Source organism: Tupaia chinensis, unplaced genomic scaffold, assembly GCF_000334495.1.
Source record: "Tupaia chinensis unplaced genomic scaffold, TupChi_1.0 Scaffold000140_1, whole genome shotgun sequence".
Taxonomy (NCBI): Eukaryota; Metazoa; Chordata; class Mammalia; order Scandentia; family Tupaiidae; genus Tupaia; species Tupaia belangeri.
The window spans coordinates 8,533,579-8,555,839 of record NW_006159610.1 but is presented as its reverse complement, the minus strand read 5'-3'; the positions used below and the strand labels follow the sequence as shown (position 1 = coordinate 8,555,839).

General features: G+C 43.5%; 1 protein-coding gene across 2 annotated transcripts in view; it reads right to left on the bottom strand.

Moving 5' to 3' along the window:
• TMEM178B (transmembrane protein 178B) overlaps positions 1-22,261 on the bottom strand; it is a 486,798-nt gene that overhangs the window by 403,036 nt on the left and 61,501 nt on the right. Inside the window, exon 1 of one of the 2 annotated variants that reach the window (XM_006145054.1) lies at positions 14,347-14,807. The exons of the other annotated variant lie outside the window; for it this stretch is intronic. Within the exon in view, the coding sequence (XP_006145116.1) occupies positions 14,347-14,728 (382 nt within the window). The 5' untranslated portion in view covers positions 14,729-14,807. Of the gene's footprint in view, positions 1-14,346; positions 14,808-22,261 lie in introns of those variants that run through there. 2 annotated transcript variants of the gene reach the window in all.

The following is a 22,261-nucleotide window of genomic DNA, read 5'->3' as shown; positions in this document are numbered from 1 at the left end:
TTCCCTACAAATAGATTTTTCTGCATTGGAGAATTATAAAGGAAAGCAGAATATTTTATCATGAGTTTTGCTTCAGTGACTTTAGGACAAATTTTTTAAAGTCTTAAACTCTTTTAAGAAAGAGAGAAAGAAAGAAAGAAAAGAAAACATAGTGCAGGGACCTGAAAGTACACAGAAGGTTGTTGGAGAGGAAAAGAATCCAGCCAGGCAAGGAGAGAAGCCACAGCTAAAAACAACAAGGGGCCATGCTCTCCTTCCTTGTTAGCAACACATTTATAGAGAAGTGTGTGAGAGGGAGAGAGAGGAGGAGACTTGTTAGGGTGGTCTTTGCCGCAGCCTGTGAAAGAATTCACAAACTCAGAGAAAACACAAATAGAAAAGGATTTATTTACTTTTTAAAATAGGAAAGGGGCCAGATGTGGAGAGTTGCATCAGCCAAAGGGTGAGGGCAGGGAACTTTTATGGGGAGGAGTTATAGCTGGGTAATTAGGAGATCCTGGGATAGGATATCTGTTGGTCCTTGGGCTGTTACCTTGTTATCTCTGGATAGATCTGGCTGCCATAGTCTACCATGTACTCTGTCCTTAGTTTTTGACGCAACTGTCAATGAATATTATAATCTTTATGTCTGAAGGCAAGAATTTAGGAAATACAAGGTCGGTCATCTGTGATGAATTCAAGGACTAACGTGGGAAGAAAAAAGGAGAAAGAATGTCGGAAGCACCTGAGAGTTTTAGATGGGCCTTTCCAATAAAAATATCTAAGCTTAGTGAGATCCACTGAATCAACCCAGTGTCTAGGAGACACTGAGACACTAACTTAACCCTTTCTAATCCCTAAAGCTCAAGGGAGAGTTTTAACCCTTTCAAGACTGAAGACACTGAGGCCAGCCTTTTCCAACATGGAAAGTCATCCATCTGGGGAAAAGTGTCATGTCTACCTCCCTACAGAACATGATGAATAAAGCAGCCCGCCCACCTGGGATCGCTCAGTGCAGGTCTGCCCAGGGCTGTATCTGGCCATCTCTTCCAGCCCTGTGGTTACCGAAAGATGAACACGGACATTATTCCGCTTCAACACCCTGAAATCCCTAGGGACTTTTGTGATCCCTTGCTAACATCAGGCCCAGCTTTTTGGTTCTGTAAAGCACTATCAGGTAAAAATGGAACCCTTGCTAAAATTCTAATGAGATTTTTCTGTTCTAGTTCCAGTTTATATCAATAGAGGGGGAAGGAGCTCATGACGACAACACAGGGGTTCTTAACTGCAGTTCTTCTTATGGTTTTAAGAATAAATATTCTTTATTCATCAGACAAAACTACATAAAGCTTTATTAATGTTCCTATTCGGTTTCAAAAGTGATATGAAAGTTGCTAAATAAGAATACAATTAATCTTAGTTTTTTTTCTATTAGTTCTTACCTTTTTCTTTACTAGTTCAAGCTCAGTTCTTCCCTTGGAGTTAAAATGCCTTCTGAGAAACGCGTGCTCAATCCCTGGCCTGTTCCCCATAGTCAGTATCTAGTGACTCTCTTCCTTGTCTATGTAAAGTTCAGTGCGTGATTAGGTTCCTGGAAGGGATGATTTTAGTTTCACTTTCTGGCCTTTGGAATCTTTTTTTTTTTTTTTTTGGAGAGGTTTTTGCTATAGGGCGTGTGCACTCGCCAGACAGACAGAGAGAGACTGAGAGACAGAAAGCGAGAAATCACCCCCCAGGGGGACGGCCACGCCGCAATCCCTTCTCCTCCATGGGAGTCCAGCAACATAGCCATTACACTAACTGCTGGTCCCAGGCCCATGGAATCTTTTTTTTTCTTTTTATTTTTTTTAGGCCCTTGAAATATTGACTTTTCTCCTCAAGCAACAATAAATTTAACAAGGGAGAAAGACGACTTGTACACTAAACTCTCTCTAGGCAGCCAATCATCTTCAAGCTCTGATACCTTCTTACTGCACATTAAAAAGAATGTAAGTACTTACATTCTCTCTAAACCCTTCCCCATTGCAGCTACTTGTAAAAATTGTTGGTTAGGGGTCACCTGATTCTCTAAACGTTTCTTGTTACTACTTAACAAAAGTCAGTCACAGATCATCTCAAAGTTCTCCAAGAATTGTCCTTAAGGAATCTGCACCCTACACACTGAACAGTAGTCTAAATATCATTTTTTTTTATCAAAGGCGTAACAATCTTCCATATAGCTGGAGTGTGTGTGCATGTGTGTGCTGTATTTGCTTCAAATCTCTTTTGTTTTTTTTTTAAGAATTAAAATAAAACCGATGCTTTTGAAGCCCTCTGGCACCTCTCCTACTTTCATCTTTCCGTTCCTTTTATTTATTTATTTATTATCATAATCTTGTTTATATTACATTGAATCACATATAACTTTACAGTGTGTTACATTTCTTTTACCAAAAGGAATACCAAGCATATCAGCCAATACAAAGACATTAAAATCCCCATCTTCATCATCCAATAGCTTTTCATTCTTTTCCCGATATTATTATTCCAATTTTTAAACAATCACTATTTATCATCTTGCTTGTAAAAAGACTTTACCCAACATGAAATACTTCTCAGACCTGTTCAGTTGAGAAAACTATACACATTATTATCCACCGGTAATAAACCATATCTGTGTCCTACTAATGTCATGCCTCTCTATTTGTTCTCTTGCTTTTTTTCTCTATAGTCTTCTCTTCTTCCACCCCATTCCACACTTTCTTATCATCGCTAGCTATTTTCACTGCTTTTGTGCTCGCCAATATTTTGATCTCTACCATAGAGTGTGGACATCTTTCCCTTTCTTAAGAAAGGTGAACAGCATCCTTCGTTTTGTGTGTATTAGTCCTGTGCATATTTTTATACCCACAATGCAAATACGTTTCTGTAAATATCATCTAATGTTGCACCTGCATTTGAACTTCATAAAAATGGCAACCTACTCTTCATTCTACAACTCTGCTTTTTTCACTTAAACTTGCTTTTTTTAATCTATTTGGGAATAATGTAGCTCTTTTATTTTTCTTTTTTCTTTTTTTTAGGTTTTTGCCATAGGGTGCTTGCACTTGCCAGAGAGATAGTGAAAGAGAAAATGAGAAATCACCCCTCGGGAGGGTGGCCATACTGCAATAGCTTCTCCTCCTTCTCCTCCATTCTCCTTTTGGGATTTTGGGAATACATGCACATGCACTCAGCGTGATTTTCTTTTTCTTTTCTTTTCTTTTTTTTTTTTTTTTTTTTTGGAGAGGTTTTTGCTATAGGGCGTGTGCACTCGCCAGACAGACAAAGAGAGACATAGAGACAGAAAGCGAGAAATCACCCCCCAGAGGGGATGGTCACGCCACAATCCCTTCTCCTCCATTCTCCTCTCGGGATCTTGGGCACGCACGCACACACACACGCCTGGCGTGAGTTTTAAGCCACCAGGTCCGGGACACGGACCACGGTCGACTACGTGGGAGTCCAGCGACATAGCCATTATGCTAACTGCTGGTTCCCAACTCAGCGTGATTTTCAAGCCTCCAAGTCCTGGACTTAAACTGGGTTCAGCCACGTGGAGTCCAGTGTCTTAACCACCAAGCCACCTGCTGGTCCCTATTATGTTTCTTTTAAACATATTATAATAGTTTGCATTGTATGAATATACCCTACCTCATTATCCATTTTCATACTAATGGACATTTAAGTTTTTCCTTCTTGTTTCCTTATTTATTTTGTTAGTACAAAGAGTTTGCCATGGACATCCCTGGATGAGTTTCATGCTCATGAGGACACAGCCAGGAGCAGAAGGGCCAGGCTGCTAGGTATGCATGCCATCGACCCCACAGCATTGTATCCAGGTGCTCACCAGGTGCTGCCAGTTGACATCCATGACAGGATAGAGCTTCTTCATAATGAGAACAGCTCTACCCTATCCAGGTCTGCAAAATACTCCAGAGCCTCGGGGAATAGGAGTTGTATTGCCTAAACAGAATTGCTATTATGAAGATGAAGAGAAATTGAGAGCAAAACTGAATGAGAAGTGCTCTAGAACAGATAAAGTATCAAACAGAGTGAGGTTCAGAATATAGAACAGCAGGACATTTTAAAAAGCAGGAAATGATACAAATGTCTGAAGATGACCTAATATAAAGTAAATTGCCTTTTCTTGGCAAAATACTTAGACGCCAAAAAAAAAAAATCAATTGAAATAATTCAGATACTGCAGTCTCCCATAAAAGCAGCAAATCTGTCAAACTTCTTTAAATGCCAATAGCAGCTTGTACTCAGACTAAACATCACCTGTATTTGATTCCTAGTGACTCCTGGAGGATCCTTTAAATGCCATCTCTGTGCATACAAATACACATTCAAAAACATTTTTTTATCCATGAATCATCTGTTCACTGCCTACCTTATAATTACACCTGCTATTATTTTAAAATATTGTGATCAGGATATCTCTGATATGATGTAGAAAAATATGGTAGCAATCACTACCTCTCAGGAGGAGGACAGAGTCTGGTGGGGCAAAGGATGGATGATGGAAGGCAGACTAGTTAAGTATTACTTAGAATAAATTCATTTTTCTGGGGCCAGCAGATGGCATAATGGTTATGTTGCTGGACTCCCACATAGTCAACCATGGTTCAAGTCCTGGACCCAGCAGCTTAAAACTCACATTGGGTACAAGTGCATACATGCCCTAGATTCTGAGAGGAGAATGGAGGAGAAGGGACTGCAATGTGATCATTCCCCCTGGGGGGTGATTTCTTGCTTTCTATCTCTATGTCTCTCTCTGTCTCTCTGGCAAGAGCACATGCCCTATGGCAAAAATCTCTCTAAAAAAAAAAAAGGGAATGAATTAATTTTTCAATAAGACTAAGATTTCACCCTATCAATCCACAGATATCTCTGTAGGAGCATTTTAGGACCATGTCCCCTTTTTCTGCAAAGCTTTTCTTGACTGTTCCAAAAGGGTTCCTGGCCCCGCAGGGCTTTGTAGCACATAAGTGTTGCTTATACCAGGGAGTCTTCAAAAGTTTATGGAGAATGCCTATTTGGGGGAAAAAAAAAAAAAAAAAAAACCTGTGCTTGATTCCAAAAATGTTTTTGCACTCAAATAAACTCATGCTTTAATTCCATTTTCCCACAAACTGTTTTGCAATCCTCTCATATGTGTTAGTCTACTTACACACCTCTTCCTTCTTTTGCTCCTTGAAGACAGGAAGCGCTTCCATCCCAAGTGATGTGTTTGCTACAGCTGGCACTCAATAGATATTTTGAAAATATGTACAGTGAAATGTCCTTCATCATTCAATCTTTTTTTTTTTTTTTTTTTTTTTAAGATTTTGCTAGAGGGTGTATGCACTCACCAGAGAGAGGCAGAGAAGGAAAGTGAGAAAGCACTCCCCTTAGGGAATAGTCACGCTGAAATTCCTTCTCCTCCATTTCTCATTTCAGGTTTCAGGGCATGCACACACAGGCACCCAGCAGGTTTCTTTAAGCCTCTGGGTCTGGGACACAGTCACAAAGTCAGCCATGATGCAGCTGCTTCAACTACCATTACACCAGCTGGCCCATCTGATCATTTTTAAATGACCCAAGAAATGTATGTATTTATTACTTTTACTTGTTACATTTATTGGTGCCTTTAAAAAGTTTTGTTTAGAAAAAGAAAAAGGATCTAATACTCAAAACTGTTTAAATGTAAGCCCTATGGAGGTAGGAATTTTGGCTGTTTTACTAACTTCTAGATCCCAAGTATACTTGGCCTAGTGCCTGGCACATGGTAGGTGCACAATAGATGTACCAAATGGATAAAGAGCCTTGCCTATGAAGTATTCTACACACTAAACAGACCCAGTTACTTTCTCTATTGTTTAAATTATATTTGTGGATTTTTTGGCTTGTTTAAATTAGGGTAAAATAGGCATACCGAAAAATGTACTATTTTAACCATTTCTAAGGGTACAGTTCAGAGGCGTTAAGTACATTCACATTCTTGTATATCCATTGCCACTTTAGGGTAGGTTTTCATTTTTCAAGTCCCAATCTGCAAAATGGCATTTCAAGTCAAAAAAAAAAAAGTTTGTTTTTATTACATGATTATATAAGAATTAAGAAATTAGCTTCTCTGTGGGATCAGTAGGTGACATAATGGTCACTTCGTTGGACTCCCACATAGTAGACTGCAGTTCAAGTCCTAGACCCTGGGCAACTTGAAACTCATGCCAGGAGCATATGCATGTATGCCCAAAGGGAAGAGAATGGAGGAGAGGGGATTGCAGCATGGCTATCTCCTTTGGCGGGGAGGAGGGATTTCTTGCTTTCTATCTCCCTGTCTCTGTCTCTCTGGCAAGCATGCACACCTTATAGCAAAAATCTCTCTCTAAAAAAAAAAAAAAATGCTTCTGTGTTTTCCACTTCTACCTATTACAAGCTAGCGCTAGCACCCAGGGATGATCTCTTTAGCAATATCTCTCTCTCTATCTTTCCACCTTGTTCTTTTTCTCTCTTCCCTTCCCCCACTTCGATTCCCCTCTTTTTATCCTCTCAACTCTCTATAACCTAGATCAAATTTCTCATCAAATGTGACAGTGCGAAAGAGCTTGGAGTTCATAGAATCCAAACCCATTACTTTCCATATGACAAAACAAAATTATCACTTCTTTTTAAAGAATGATTTATTTACTTATTTACTTATTTCATTTGTTATTATTATTTTTATTTTTATTTGACCAGAGAGAGACAGAAAGGGAAAGTGAGAAAGCAACCTGCCAGGTCTAGGACTCGAACCACAGTCGGCCATGTTGGCCTCCAGTGCCTTTAACCACCACATCACCTGCCAGCCCCCAAAATTCTCTTTTAAAATGCATGCATTCTCTCAAAAATAGCAGCCATCCAATCAAGATATAAGACTAATCTTCCCACCTATTCATCCACTTTCCTCTCTCTGTATATTGTTTGGGGCAATAAGTTATAAAAATATCTAACCACTGAATAAGCACCTGTGACTCTAAGGTCTAACCTCTAGATGTAAATATGTGTGGTGTTTGCAGGAAAGGGTCAAACTAACACAGTCTGTGCTCAGCACTCTGCCTGAGGGCCCAGGTTACCTCCTGAGAGCAGAGAGGGAGAAAATATTTTTAACTGGCAATCTCAAGTAGAATATACAGGATCGATCCTCTAATTGATCCTTACCGACCCTACAGTAAAAGAATAAATAAACTGACCTTCTGGAAGAGAAATAAGGCTCTTGATTTTGTTGACTCAATAAAAATTGCTCACTCGCGTTCCCTGACCAGTTGATGCAGACATGACCTTCTGAGGAAGAGCCTGATGTGAACACATGACAGTGAACTTGGGAAACTGTAGTCCGAGTGTAAGTACCCTTAGGACAAGAGCCAGTTATGTTGTTCTCCCACAAACCTAACAGAGAGCCCTGCGCAAGCTAGTGCACAGAACCAGTCTCTGTCCCCACCTGTTCATTTACCCAGAGTCACAGGACTCCTTCCTTTCCTTTACTCTCACTAGTCCGTAGTACGTTACAGTGATGGAGAAGCAGAGGTGTGACTAACAGTGTATCTACGTTTTGCATATAAGGTATGTGCAGGAGATGCATTCCATAAAGACTGTGTACATTTGCATGTGTTGGTCTATAAGCACATACACCTTCAATTTAAGGTTCTGGATCACCCAGCAAAGAGTTTCTTAGGACCTACTAAGTACAGAACGTAGTATGCATTTTAGAAATTAAATAATGCTTGACCTCCAGGAATGTAGGGTTCAAGACAGACTGCAGTGAGAAATCCAGCCTGTGAAGCCCCTCGGCTCATGAAATCTGAACTTCTCCAGTCTACGCTTGCCCACTGATACTCATTTATAGCACCCAAAGCCTGCCTGTATAATACTAAAACTAATGAAATGATTTCATTTTTTGACTCACTTATCATTCTTCCCCATTGTGCTTCCTGAGGATGAAGACGCGTCCTGGCACTCACTACCTTGTGCCATATTCTATATTGATTAGGTTATTTGATATTATTTTTATTCCATAGGTTTTTATTTATTGTCAGTCTCTCTCCCTGGAATGTAACTACATTTCATCCAACGCTGGACCTGATACCAAACCCTCAATAAATATCTGTTGAATGAATGAATACATCTTTAATGTCCCCAACTTCAACATTACCACAGTAAGCAAGGTAAAGACTCAAATATTATGTGAAAAAATATGTTTGAGCTTTAGTCGGTGGGTAGCAAAACAAGGTATGTGAGCAAGATATCTGAACCATCTAATCGCATTAGTTTAGAATTGAGATTCTCAAATTACTACTTCCTTTTGTTGTTGTTGTTGTTGTTTCCAGTTTGAGGACTCAATATACCAATCTCTTCTCCACCTCCCCTGACTCCAACAAATGCTTTGCTGACAGTGATGCAATGGGTGCGTTCCCAAACCTGAGTCATAATTCAAATCCTCATACCTCCATTTCATAACAACTTATTTGACCTATATGTGCCTCAGTTCCCTCAACTGTATAATGAAAATTAAAAATAATATTGACGAGGCCAGCAGGTGGCATAGTGGTTGAGGTGGTGAACAGAAGGTCCTAGTTCATGGTCACCTCAACCACATTTTGAATCCTGGACCTGGTGACTTGCTTTCTCACTTTCCCTTTTTCTTTTTCTCTCTCTCTCTGGTGAGCACATGTACTCTGTAGGAAATTATAAAATAATGATAAATAAAATTCCATTATTCTTTAAAAGATAATAATAATATTCACAATACCCATCTCACAGGATTATGATGAGCAATCAATTAGTTAATTCATACAAAGCTTTTAGAAGAGTACCTGACATCAAGTTTGGCTATTGTTAGCATTAATTTTTTTCTCTGCAGTCAATTTTGCAAGTTTTTTTTTTTTTTTTGGTGTGGGGGAGGGTTCTTTTTGCCATAGGGCATACGCACTTGCCAGCACCAGTGAAGAGAGAGACAGAGAGAGAGAGTGAGAGGAAAAGTGAGAAATCACCCCCTGGGGAGATGGCCATGCTGCCATCCCTCTTCTTCCTGGGATTTTGGGCACACATGCACACATGCCCGGTATGTTTTCAAGTCACCAAGTCCAGGACATGAGCCATGGTCAGCCATGTGGGAGTCCAGCACCCCCCACCACCACCACCACCACACTACCTATTGGCCCTGCAAGTTATTCTTAAAGGAGTTAGAGAGAAGGAAAAAAAAGAAAAGAGAGAAATGTGTGAGAATTGTATGAGTCAATGATAGAAGTTAATAAAATATAGACTTATGTTACATAGTTGACCATGAACTAAGACCTTCTGCCTAAAACATTCAAGTAACAAAGTTTCTTATAGGGTAGAATAATATACTTTAAATTTAATCCCATTAAATTAGCTTCATTTGAAATGAAGTGTGTTCTCAATCTTTTCAGAGACTATAGGCTCCATGTAGTGCTATCCAGTGGAATCTTCTATGATCCTGGGAATGTTCACTGCAATGTGCACCATACAATACAATACTCACTGGCTCTCTATCGCTACTGGGCGTTTGTAATGTGGCCAATGCAACTAAGGAGAATGAATTTTTAATTTTAGTTAATTTGGGTTACTTTCATTTTAAATAGGTACATATGGCTAGTGGCTTCCCTATTGGTCTGCGTGGCTGAAGAAATCTGATATACAAGCTCCTAAACTGTAGGTACCTGCTCTCCAGCTCCTGCTCTGATCTTCTCCTTTGCCCCAGAAGCCAGCAACTCCCAAGGCCCGGTGCTGTTTCACACATCCTTGGTGCTGCAGGCTCTGACTCCTTTGTCTGATTGCCCTTCCTCCCCATCTACCTGCACACCTCATCAATATCCTATTCGGATGCTATTTCTCAGGACAACTTTCCCTAACCCTTCCTCTCTTCCCTCACCCCACTGCCAACTCGGTTGACCACTGTCTGCTCTGTGTTTCTCTGCATCTGGTTCTGTTGCTGTTCTTACCATCCTATAGTTATCACTCATTCTCTGTGTCACTGACAAACTATGAGGATTTTGAAGGCTAGATCTTATTCATCCTTTCAGCTTAGTAATATGTGCCTATCACATAATATATGTGTGGTAAATAATTGTTGATTTTGAAGTATTATTAAAATAATATGGGGGGGGGCAGCCTATGGCAGGGTGGTTGAGGCAGCTGGATCCCACATGACTGACTACGTGGCTGGAGTCCCAGACCTGGTGACTTGAGAAACATGCTGGGTATGTGTGTATGTGTACATGCCCAAAACCCCCAAAAGAGAAAGAGAAATGGAAGAGAAGGGCTTGAGGCATGGCCATGCTCTGTAGGGGTACTCTTCCATTCCCTCGTTCTCTCTCTCTCTCCTCTTTCATACTCTCTCTCTCTCTCAGTCTCTCTCTCTGGCAAGAACATGCACCCTCTTGCAAATTTTTTTAATTAATTATAATAATTTTGGGAGTATTGACAACTACTCTGATTATGGAACCATTTAGGTCAAAATCAATTATAAGGCAAGTTTTCAAATAATAAGTTCTTAGAGTATCAGTTGCAAGTCTAGGTATTTCAAACCACAGCAATATAATATTTCAGTACAAACCAGAGACTATAAATGTCCCTTAGATTCTGTTACTTGGAACAAAATCCTACCTATAGATGTTCTCTTTAGGGTCTGGAAGTCTCTCAGATTTCAGAAACAGATCTTGCCATTGATTTGTCTGTCGCCAATGTCTACAGTGACTTACTATGGAGCATGGATGAGGTTTTAATGAAAAAAGACAAGACACAGTCCAGTGGGAATTTTTCAAAGCAACCTACCCTAACCACACCCTCCTATCCAATCCTGCCTCCCAGAAGGAAATAATTAAAACCTCATCTGACATAAAAAATAATCACTGCGTGTTTGTTCAATGCCATATGCTACCCAAAAAGAATTGGCAAAGCTTTTGCTCAAGAATCTTCCTGTGGTTGTGGTATATTATTTAGCATTTGCTACACTATTGAGTTGATAAACCATACTGCTTCCTTTTTTTGTTTTTTGGACCACCAATTTCTTTTGCCATTAGTCCTCCTGCCTCAGGCCCCCACCCCCCCACACACACACACCAAGCTGGAACTACAGGCATGCAGCACCACACCCAGTCTTCATGTTGGACCGAGAGTCAAACCAGGCCTCCCATGTGGTCTCAACCTATAGAGCACAGCATCTCAGCAGCATGCACCACTGTGGCTGGGCCCAGTTCATTTCAATACTAATTTTCTAACAAATCTTTTATTGGGATTACCACACAAGTACTCCAATGATTAGAATAGGTTCTCAATGAATAAATTTGTTTCTGTGATCCTAATTGGTATAAGATATTTCCCAAGTACCAAGCATCTGGTGAATGTACTTTACAAATGATTTTCTTTCCTGCCCTCCAGGAGCTTACAATTTAATAATATAAACCAAACCGTACACAGTGGTCAGAAACACATACTTGTGGATACAGTCATGGCAGCAGAATATCAAGGAAGAACATTTCAGAAAGAACATTAATCCAAAGGACTTTATCTTAAAATAAGATATAATTTTGGCTTCTGTTATTAAATAGGTTTTGTTTTACATTCAAGTATGCAAACAGTACATTTTCATGTAATGAGCATCAATTTAACAAATGGCTCCGTTCTTCAAGTCTATTACTATATGATCATTTAGATAAACCTCTAAGATAAGCCCTTTCTCCACATATCTCCCAGAATTTTAATCTAAATCGATGTTTCCAAAAAGACCAATGTCTAAGACATCTTTTGATGTCTTCAAATGAATAATGTAACATAAATACCTTTCTCTAAGATGCCCTAAACTTAAGAATAGGAATATCCATCTTGCTTTTTTAACTTCTTTATTTAAAAAATCTGCCCATCTAAGAACAACAATTAAGACCAGAGATTATATTTTATGTTATTGAAATTGCCTGTGAATTCTACTAGGTAAATGCACCTATTTCCAAAAATGTTGAACTCTGCTTAGAAAGGAAGATCTGGTTTTCAAAGATTGTGTTTTGAAGTTAAAAATGAAGATAGTGACCTTAAGTCCCTCAAGATTTGTAAGGCCAGCCTGCCATCTATCTCACTAATACCTAACGAGAATGTCAAATGGACAGAAACGGCCCTGGTAAGCGGGTGCTTGCAGCTGACAGTGATTGCTGTATTTTGGGTGATGGGGAACAGCATTTCCATTAGTTCAAGTGAAATACAATACCCTGCCAACTCTAGGTATCAGTGTATTCAATCCCCCCGCTGTGCTATGTCCATTTTCTGTTGCTGCAATTAAAACTCAGTCAATACAAAGTCAAAATGTTGTACATTCTTCCCCTGTCCCTTTCCCTGTCACCGTGTTTCCAGCTTCACCGGAAGAACATGTCACCATGGTAACCAATCCCCTCTGGTGCACAGACCAAGTCAACCTTTCTCCTCAGATTGCCAAGCAGAGCAACATGGAATCAAAGCCCCAAATGGAACCCTCAGAAGCCATGGATTCCATGCCCTTTTTCTAAGTGGTGTTAACGAATACCAGGCAGAAACATACCTGTCTTGTTCCAGAAGGCATTCAAGGAAGAAAACTCAACAATGTCCTTAAGCAAATCCTGCCAATGTTTATCAGTCATTACTCCTGTGAATTCCCCCTCACATTTCAGCTAACTTCCTACCATTTTGCATTTTAAAGAAAGCAGAAAATGATCCATAGAGTTACACTGTATGAATCTGAGAACCTAAAAACTGCTGTAGAGTCACTTGTTGTCAAAAGCTTATTCTACTTCTAAAGCCAAGCCCAAGTTGCTCTTTTTTGGAATCCCTTAATATCCTGTTCATCTTTTACAAAGTTAGAGAGCTCCAACTGGGGTCACCTGCTCTAATAAAAACCTAATCATGAAGCAGACAGGCGGCCTATAGTATTAGCACACCCGTAACTAAATCAGCTAAAATCCCTAGTCATTCTAAAGAAGGTACAAAACAAACACTAAGATGGATTCTCTCTGGACCTACCTCACCTAAATCTGAGCTGGCCTCTAAGATTGTATGCACTGCTTGCCAATCTTAAATAATTGACTTTTTATTCCAAAGTATTGATTTTTTTTCTGATCAATTTCAACACTTTTATAAATCAAAGAACAGCATCAGTTCTCACATTGGATTTTAAAATGGTAGCAAGCCTTGCAGCACCATACTAAGAGACATTAAGAAATGCTTTATGTCCTGCCTCAAAGCACTTTGCAAATAACAGTGTCATGGTCACCCTGGCATTACCATTTAATAGTTAAAGAGAACGAAATATAGGTGGGGAAAAAAAAAGACTCATAAAATCTGCAGCCCTTCTCAAAATGCAGCCTCCAAAAGGGACATTTTTTTTTTCTTCAATGCAATGTTAATACACTTTCAAACAATATTTCAGTGGGTTGACGGAACAGGATGGTCCCTAAAATATAAACCATACAAAATTGGCAAACTGCACCAGATAAGCAGATTTTTAAAAATTATGTGATTATATTAAAGTATCAAGTATATTTTGATCACTAGCAAATGCAGTTTGTTTTTTATTTGGGTAGCTATACCTTGGGTATTTTTTGTAGAAATTTTCTGAAAATAATGTTTTTCTTCTCTGAATTATCCACTTTGGTGTTACCTGAAGAACTATAATACTCCTTTGGTACTTATTAGACCCTGCTAATATTCAGTGCACATAAGTCACTTTTGTCAACCACTTTCTCAAAAGGAGAAATTAAACATTGTGACACGATGCTACTGGCAGCTCTGAGGCAAGGGTTGTGTGTTACTGATGTTTGTATGACCAGTGCCTGCACCATCCCTAGTATGGCATAGCACTCAGCAAATGTTTCCGGTTTGGACAAGGTCTTCTGTGGGAGATGTGCCCCCCATGTCCCTTGACTGACATCTAAAACAAAGAGTAAACTTAAAGTAAAATTAAAATTAAGTAAAATTAAGTGCATCTAACCCTGACCTATCACTCTTAAAGGGCTTCCCTTAGGCGCAAGCAGCACATTATAGATCCCCATCCTTCTCAGAGGCCCATGAAGCATTATCCTGGATGAAAAAAAAAATAGAAATCCCTGGACTTGAATATCCATGCAAATCCCAGCACGCAAGCACAAGACAAGAGAGGCCTGGGAGAGAGTTAAGCCTCCACCACGCTTCATTAACAATTATTCAAGAAGCAAGTTCTGGCCACTCGGAGGCTGGGCCAGGCCTGGAAAACCCGACCGCCCTTAGATCTGAGAGGCTGTGCCCGGGGAAAGGCTGCGGGCCTAGAGGCGCCGGGCTCTCCGCAGCGCCACGCCTCGCACTTACCTTTCCGAATGAGGGCTGCGATCTCTGGGTCGAAGCCCTGCCGGTGGCACTTCCTCCACAGGCCCATGTTGGTGGAGTTGTACTGCCGGCTGCACTCATCCGCGGGGCTCATGGCGAAGAGCTGCCGGCGATTCCGGGCCCGGAGGAGTTTGCCCTCCCAGCGGTCCAGGCGCGAGCGGCTCCCCCCGGGCGGCAAGTTGTTATTGTTGTTGTAAATGAATCCCGGGTCGACGCGGCGGGTGTTGAAGGCCTTGCACCTGTCCCTGTGCTTCCTGGCGTCCGTCTCGTACCAGTGGTCGGAGCAGATGGCCACGGCCAGCATGCCCAGGGCGCAGAGCGCTAGCGACAGGCCCGTGTAGAGCAGTAACCTTCCGGCAGCCATGCCTCCGCTGGGCGGCTACACCATGGGCATGATCCGCCGCAGCCTCGCCTTCCCTCCGCGCGCCCGGAACAAAGCGGCGGGGCGCGGGGGGGTCAGGAAGGGATCTCGCGCAGCGGCGCCTCCTCGGCCCCGGCCTACAGGTGCGTGGCCCGGAGGCTGCAAGGATAGGGGCCGGCAACCTAAAAAGTTCTGATCCGGAGAGGCGCCCCCAAGCTCCTGGAGATCCTCCTGGGCTAGGAGCAGCCTCCGGCGGCGGCAAGCTCGACACAGCCGCCTCCGCCCCCTCTCCGCCCGGCAGGAAGCGACTGCTCAGAACCCGCCGCCTCCGCGCGCAGCCTGGCTTCGCGCGCCACGGCCCTCGGGTGACAAGCTGAACACCAAGTGCCCGCGACTGCGGTGAAGCTTACTGGGGTCTCTTTGTGCCGCGTGGCTACTGGACCGACTCGCTTGGCTTTGGCCGGGGAGAGATGTTAGGAGGAGCTGCTCGAAGACAGGCCGAACCCAAAGACCCCGATGCGGCCAACCAGCGAAGGAAGCAGCCTCCAGTCGCCAAGACAGGTTGCCCTGAGTACCTCCCGGGTCTCCCGCTCAGGGACTCTCCCTTCCGGTCTGCAGGTGAAGATCCGGGGCGCGAACCCAAAAATGTTCTTCCTCTCTGAGTCGAGTCTTTTAAAAATCTCCGTGTTCTAGTCACCAGCAGGTCCCTGCTCCTTCTGGCCGGCGCGCAGCGCTCAGAGGCGGGCTCCCTGCGGACGCACGGTCTCAGCTGACCTTTCCTCGCGAGCTTCCCTGTCGCCTGCCTCCTGCGTCGCCATTCAGGAGGCACCTGGGACCGACTGCGCGGTCATCCAAGCAGCACTACGGGACCAGTCCTGGCCCGGGGTTTGCCAAGACCGGGCGGCAGCTGGCGGCTGTGCAGGACCCGCTGCACCGTGGAGGGCGCGCCGTGCAGGACGCACAGCGCGGGCGCTCGGATCTGGGCGCAAGGCGCTTTCAACACCATGGACAGGTCGCGCCGTCTCCGCGCGCCGCCAGCCCAGCCGCCAGCCCCTGGGGCGTCATGCCGCTCTCCCTACAGCCGTCTTCTTTCTAGAGGAGTGTCCACCCGGGCGCCTTCAGACCCGCTCTCCCGCGTCGTCTCCGCCTCAGTTCATCTGGCTCTGGGTAGCCCCAGGAGTGTGCTGCCTAAGTGCAAAGAAAATGCTGCAGGCACCGAGGAAAACCTCCGCCGCAGCCGGTCAAGACAACCGCCCCTTCTCCCGCCACCTGAGCCTTGTCACTCGAGCACCGGGTCTGCTTTGCCCAACTGGGGTCAGCCGCTCTCAGACTGCACCATCATCTTCGCAGCCCACCCAGACGCCGAGATGCAGGCTCACTCAGCGGCTAGCAAAGAATCCTGTCCCGACCTCGGCGTCCCACAACCAGGCTCCGGGTGCGAGGTGGTCGCCGAGGTGAATGGGGCGAGGTGGGGGAGGGAGGCTGGGTCGCTCGGCTTTCTCCTCCCTTCCTCCCTCTAGCCACGGTGGTTCAGAGGCCTCACAGGCTTGGCCTGGGCCCGCGAGGAGTCAAAGTCCAGCCTGCGCCCAGAGGGCTCGGGAAATCGCATCGCCCGGGTGCGGGCGCGGGAGGAAGCCGCTGTCGCGCTCGCTAGCTCGCTGAGGCGCCGGGCGCTGCAGCCTTGGCTAAAACCCACAGACGAGAACACGGAGCGCGCAGCCAAAAGCCAGTGATGTCATCCGTGCAACGTGAGCCTCATCTCTTATTTTTCTAGCCTCCTTAAAGAAAAACCGTACCATTTCCCAGGCACAAGTATCTAAGCCTTCTTTGACCAGGCAAGTCAATGGTGCCATATAAATAGATGTTCAACCCCATTCGTATTTATGCACATATACATACATGTGGTATGTAGCATGCTTACATGCATTATTATAAATTTAGAGGTGTAGCCTATATTTCCTCTTTCTTTTCAACCTCAAATCCACCACAGTGCGTTAAAGAAAAGACCGCTTATTGCGGACTTGGCTTGCAAAAGGGCTGAGCGAGCTCCCTGCGCCCCTGATTAGGGTAACAGCTGTCGGGCTGCTCCTGATCTTTGTTTTCTCTGAAAGCTACAGGCGATACCTCGCTGGCTACAGGCGTTTCAACCTGAGCTGAACAGAGAGCGGTCGCGCGGTTAGCACTGCCTGCCTCAGCCCAGCCCCGAGCCGAACATCAGCCCCTACCCCTACATCTGCCCCCCACCTGCCCTCCCTCCTGCGCAGAAAAATAAAGCACAAATTTCACTGATTCATTCAAGACAAGACGAAGAGAATTTTAATGGAGGGGAGTCGTTTTCACACTCGGTGGCTCGCGCTGGGAGAAAAGCAGGTGGGGCTAGAGGAAATCTGGGTGTGGGATTTGTCTTGATGTGTGGGGGGTAGATTTGCAGGGGCTCTGGAATCCCAGGCCTTAAGCAGGTGGGCCTGGAGTGAGCCGCTTCTTCCCAACCGCCCCACCACTACCGCCACCCGCTTTGCTCACGTGAGACAACGCCGCAAAGGCTGGGAACCTCCCTCCCAGCTTCAAACGCTGGATTTTTCACTCTAACGCTCACGCCTCATTTTCACCCTCTCTCCAAAGTCCAGCTTCCGCACTGCCGGGTGAAGAGCTGCCCTAGGGAAATGAAGAATACCCAGCACCCTGCTTTGCACAACGGAGCTTGTGAGCCAAAATCAGCGCACCTCCACCATATTCTTTTTGTCTTTTTTCTCCTTCCTGCATTTTGAAAATCGCAAACTAGGCGTTTCAGTGCCATCTAGTGGGGGAGGGGCGTGCCTTGCTTTTCGCCTCTGGATTCTGCAATGGGATTTGGTGACCCGGTCGGCAGAGCCTGAGGAGGTGGTTCTTGGCTACCTGGCTGGCCTAGGGGGCTGCAGGCATATGGCCTTTGCTGGATCTCACACTCGGGGTTCCTTGGGGTGTTAAAGCAGAGCCAAGCTTTGGCCAGTGTCTTCTCTCCTTCCCTTCTGCCCTCCTCTTATCAGTCCTCCCTCCCCTTGGAAGTAGGAAACAAGTAAGCTCGCACATGCATGCAGCATCTTGAATTTCTGAAGCTGTTTTCTTCCTAAAGCCCAGGGCACTTTTAGGCTGATAGGGTACCTGCATTTGATAAGACGGACGGATTAGAGAAGTGACATGACATCCCCAAGGTCACTCAGGAAGTCCAGGCACAGCCAGCATCCCAGCCTGTCTCCTGGTTCCCAGCTCTCCTCTCTCCTAAGAACCACCTGGAGGAGGTGCCCTAGAGGCCCTCAGCAGCCCAGGCAGCTGTCCAGAAGCAACGATGTGCCTGTTCGCTTTGTCCTTATCTTTCTTCTGGCTTCTATTATTCCACCTTCCTTGTTCTTTGCCTTTTAAAAAACTTTTTGTTGGCCTGTGCCTTAGGCCTGCTTCCCTGGCTGTGACTTGCCCACTCCATGGTCCACAGTCTTGTGATTTGGGTCCAGTTTGAAGAAGGGGTCCAAATGGTGCACAGCCCTTCTCTTTTCTGAACATTATTAAAATTCTATTTTGGAATTCTTACCCTTGATGAAATCCCCCAAATCCAATGGAAGACATTGCTTAGAGGCCTCTTTTGAGGTATAATTGTTTTGGGCAGCCCTATGCCATTTGGGGATGGCCGTGGTCCTCCAGGCTAAGAAGATGGTGGATTCTTTCTGTAGATTTTTTTTAATTAGTAATTTAGATTTCTTCCCTCTGTCTTCTTCCAATTCTCTCTGTTACCAACAGCATTCCTATCTCCATGCCTCCACCCCTTCCCTTTCTGTTTGTGCCAACACCGCCCCGGAACATAGAAATCTCAAAATCAGAAGGAACTTTCGAGTCAACTACACAACAATACATGAATTTCTCCTGGAGTATTGCCCTAACGGTGAATGAGCGCAGTGGAAGAGCTTGGAGAGTTCTTTCCTATGCTGAGCCTCACCCTAGGCCCTGCTGCTGCTACCCACTGGCCTTTGCTTTTGCCTTCCACATGCCCACAGATAATGCCTGACCCGTGTCCTTCCAGGATAACCGTCATGTTCTTCCCAAGCCTTCTCTCCTCCAGGCTAAATGGCCCCAGTTCATGCTTTCTTTGTTTGCTCTTCTCTAGTTTCCAACACCTGGCTCTTAGTGCTCCTTTTAGGTGCTACTGCCTTTATCTAAGCCATGGAACTTATGAAGAAAAAAACTCTGATCAGTGTGTCCTGTTTCTGATCTTCATTTCCTCTTCCAGGAGCCCATAAAATCATTCCCTTCTTAGGCTATCCTAGGATCTTGCCCTCGAATCCTAATTCAGATCACTGATTTGCAGTCTGTGAAAAGTACACTCTTGAAATTTCAAATTCCATTTGTTCACATATATGTGCCCCTTAAAAAAAAATACTGAAATACAGTTCACCTAAACCATACTTTCCTACAATTTCTTCACCCATTCTGAATTATCTGCTGTTACCATATTTGTTCCACCTTATACCCCACCTTCAGTCTGAAAATCCCTCTCCTTGACATGTTAATTGGAATCAAAATAAAATTTAATGAGGTATATTTTCCTTTTCTCTCAACATCAATATTATATCATGTGTCCAGAGTAAAGGCTCCCAACATATTCTTTCTGTTTTCATAATTCTTGCAGAGTTAGTATCATTTGTAATACAATAGTTAATTTGAGCTTTGACCCTCCTGACAGAGTCCCTCAAGTCTGCAACAAATTAATATTTATGCTTAAATGTATACACTTCTTTCCTCATGAAGACCTTCCTTCTACCTCTTCATCAGAGAGCCATGATAGTTTACTTATCTTCCTTCTTTTCTTCCACATTAAAGTCACTCTAGAAAAGGTCACCCCTAGACATATATGCCCTCTCCTTGCTTCTACTTTTTTTCTTCTTCCACTATACCACCATATTAATCATCTTAAATTCCACAGTCATCTAACCCCACCACTGTAGAGATGGTACGAGGCTCTGTAATGCTGGAAGTCTCCGGAAGATTGGAGGCTTGGCTCCCAGGGTGAACCTGTACAAGGTGGGCATGGGTACGTGCTCCTGAACCTGGCTGGCTGAAAGGCTTAAGGGGAGGGGTTTCACGTGAGATCCTCTTGAAGGTATCTCACTGTCTCACTCTCTCTCCCTCTTGTCTCTTTCTCATGGAAGAATTAAGTAAACAAACTTTTTTCAATGGGCCAGGCCAGTGGTGTGCTGGTTAAAGCAGCTAAATCCCATATGACTGATTTCATGGTTAAAGTCCTAGACCTAGAAGCTTGGGAAATATGCAGGGTGCATGTGTGTGTGCATGTGTTTGTGTGTGTACCCCAAATCCTAAGAGGAGAATGGATGAGAAAGGACTGTGGCATGGCCATCCAATGTAAGGGTGATTTCTCACTTTCTCTCTCTTTCTCTCTCACTCTCTCTCTCTCTCTGTCTTTCTCCAGTGAAAGCACATATACCCTACAGCAAAAGTAATAACAAAAAACGTTATCCTTTATTCAAAAATTCTTCAGTAGTTTCATATTGCCTATACTCAAGCCCTTATATCCCTAAGAGACCCTGCCTAAGGTTTCAACTTGTTTTCTAAAACTGACCTCCACACTCTCTCAAATACATCCTCTGAACATGTTTTTAAAATCCCCACATTGGCATCATTCCTATTGCCCATGAGATATTTAATTGCTCTGCTTTTTAAAGTTCTTACAATTACAGGTGCCTCATATCAATAGGTCAAATAAATATCATTTGATCACCTCACTAGATGCTGAAAAGACAACCAATTAAGCCCAACAAATATTCTTGATATGTAAAAGCTCTTCCTAAACTAGGAATAGTTTAACATGAATAATATCATCTCCTACCTAAAAAAATAGTTCAAACTCATGTTTTATCCTACCAGAAACATGGGCAACGTTTATAAAAAGAAACATGGGCAAAGTTTATAAAAAGACAATATACAGAAAAAGACATTTAAATGGAAATTAACATATGAAATAACTCAACCTCAATAGTAATTTAAGGAATACAAATTTTAGAAAAGTACAGCTTTTCACCCATAAGATGGGAAAAAAGCGTACAAGTCCATTCATGTCGCGTGCTGACTGGGGCACAGAGAAACGTGCTGCCGTGCACTTCTGGTAGGGGTGTGAACTGGCACAGCCACTCCCTCGGGACGGCAATTCAAAGAAGCTGCTAAGGTGAAAAAGACATGCAGATGCACTTCTAGGTTTCTAGCCTGTAGAAACGTCTGCACAAAGGCAAGAATATCTGGAGTTAGTGGGCTACCCATACTCATTCCCTAGGGCTGGTGCAACAAAGGACCATAAACTCTGGGTCTTTGAACTTAGGAAATGTGTCAAGGTGTTGGCAGGACCATGCCCCTCTGAAATCTGGAAGGGAAGATTCCTGGCCTCATCAAGCTTCCAGAGTCTGTGGCAGTCCTTGCCACTCCTTGACTTAAGGATGTTTCCTCACTCTAATCTCTGCCTCTCGTCATATGACCGCCTTCTCTCCTGTGTCTTCACATCCTCTCCCTCTGCACATCCCTCCCACTCTTTCTCCATTTCTCCTCTTCTAATTAGGACAACGGTCATATTGGATTATGGTATCTACCCTAATACAGCATGATTTCATCTTAACTAATCATATCTACGATGACATTTTTTAAATAAAGTCACATTCTGAGATACTGGGAGTTAGGACAGATGTACATATCATTTTTTTTTTTTTTTGAGAGACACTATTCAATGTGTAACTTTACCTCTCATGGAAAAAAAGGAACATAGGAAAATACACATGTATTGCTTTGTGCCAGATGTTTTTGCCAAATTAGAGAGCGTTGGAAGGACCAAGAAACCAATCAGGCAACAGGAAGTTTATAGCAGGAAGCCACCAACAACCTGGGCTGAAGGAAGGCCAACTCCTAACATTTAAAGAGCCCTGAGTGGGCACACAACTGGAAGCTTGCATAGCATATGTCTACATGCTTAAAAGTTATATGTCAAATGACAAATTGTTAAATAAAAATATGTTCTATTGTTCTACTTTATAAATATTTGATGATGACGAAATTTTAAAATATATTTGAAATGATTTTTGTATGAATAAAGGTTGGCAAAATATCCACCAAATTATTTATTTGTATTTGATGTTCAAATAAATAATGAAGTCATTCAGGTCCAGTCGGTGGCATAGTGGTTAAGGCATTGGATTCCCATATGGCCTTAACCACTCAAACCACAGTTTGAGTCCTGCACCCAGAGACTTGAAACTTAAGCTGGGCACATGTGAGTACAGGCCCAAAGTCCCAAGAGGAGAATGAAGAAGGGATTTCAGTGTGATTATCCTCCCCTTGGGAGATGAGTTCTCATTCTTTTTCTGTCTCCGTCTCCCCAGTGTGTGCACACATTCTATAGCAAAAACCTCTCTCTTGGGGCTGGCAGGTGGCGTGGTGGTTAAGGGCACTGAACTCCCACATGGCTGACAGTGGTTCGAGTCCCAAACCTGGTGACTTGCTTTCTCTCTT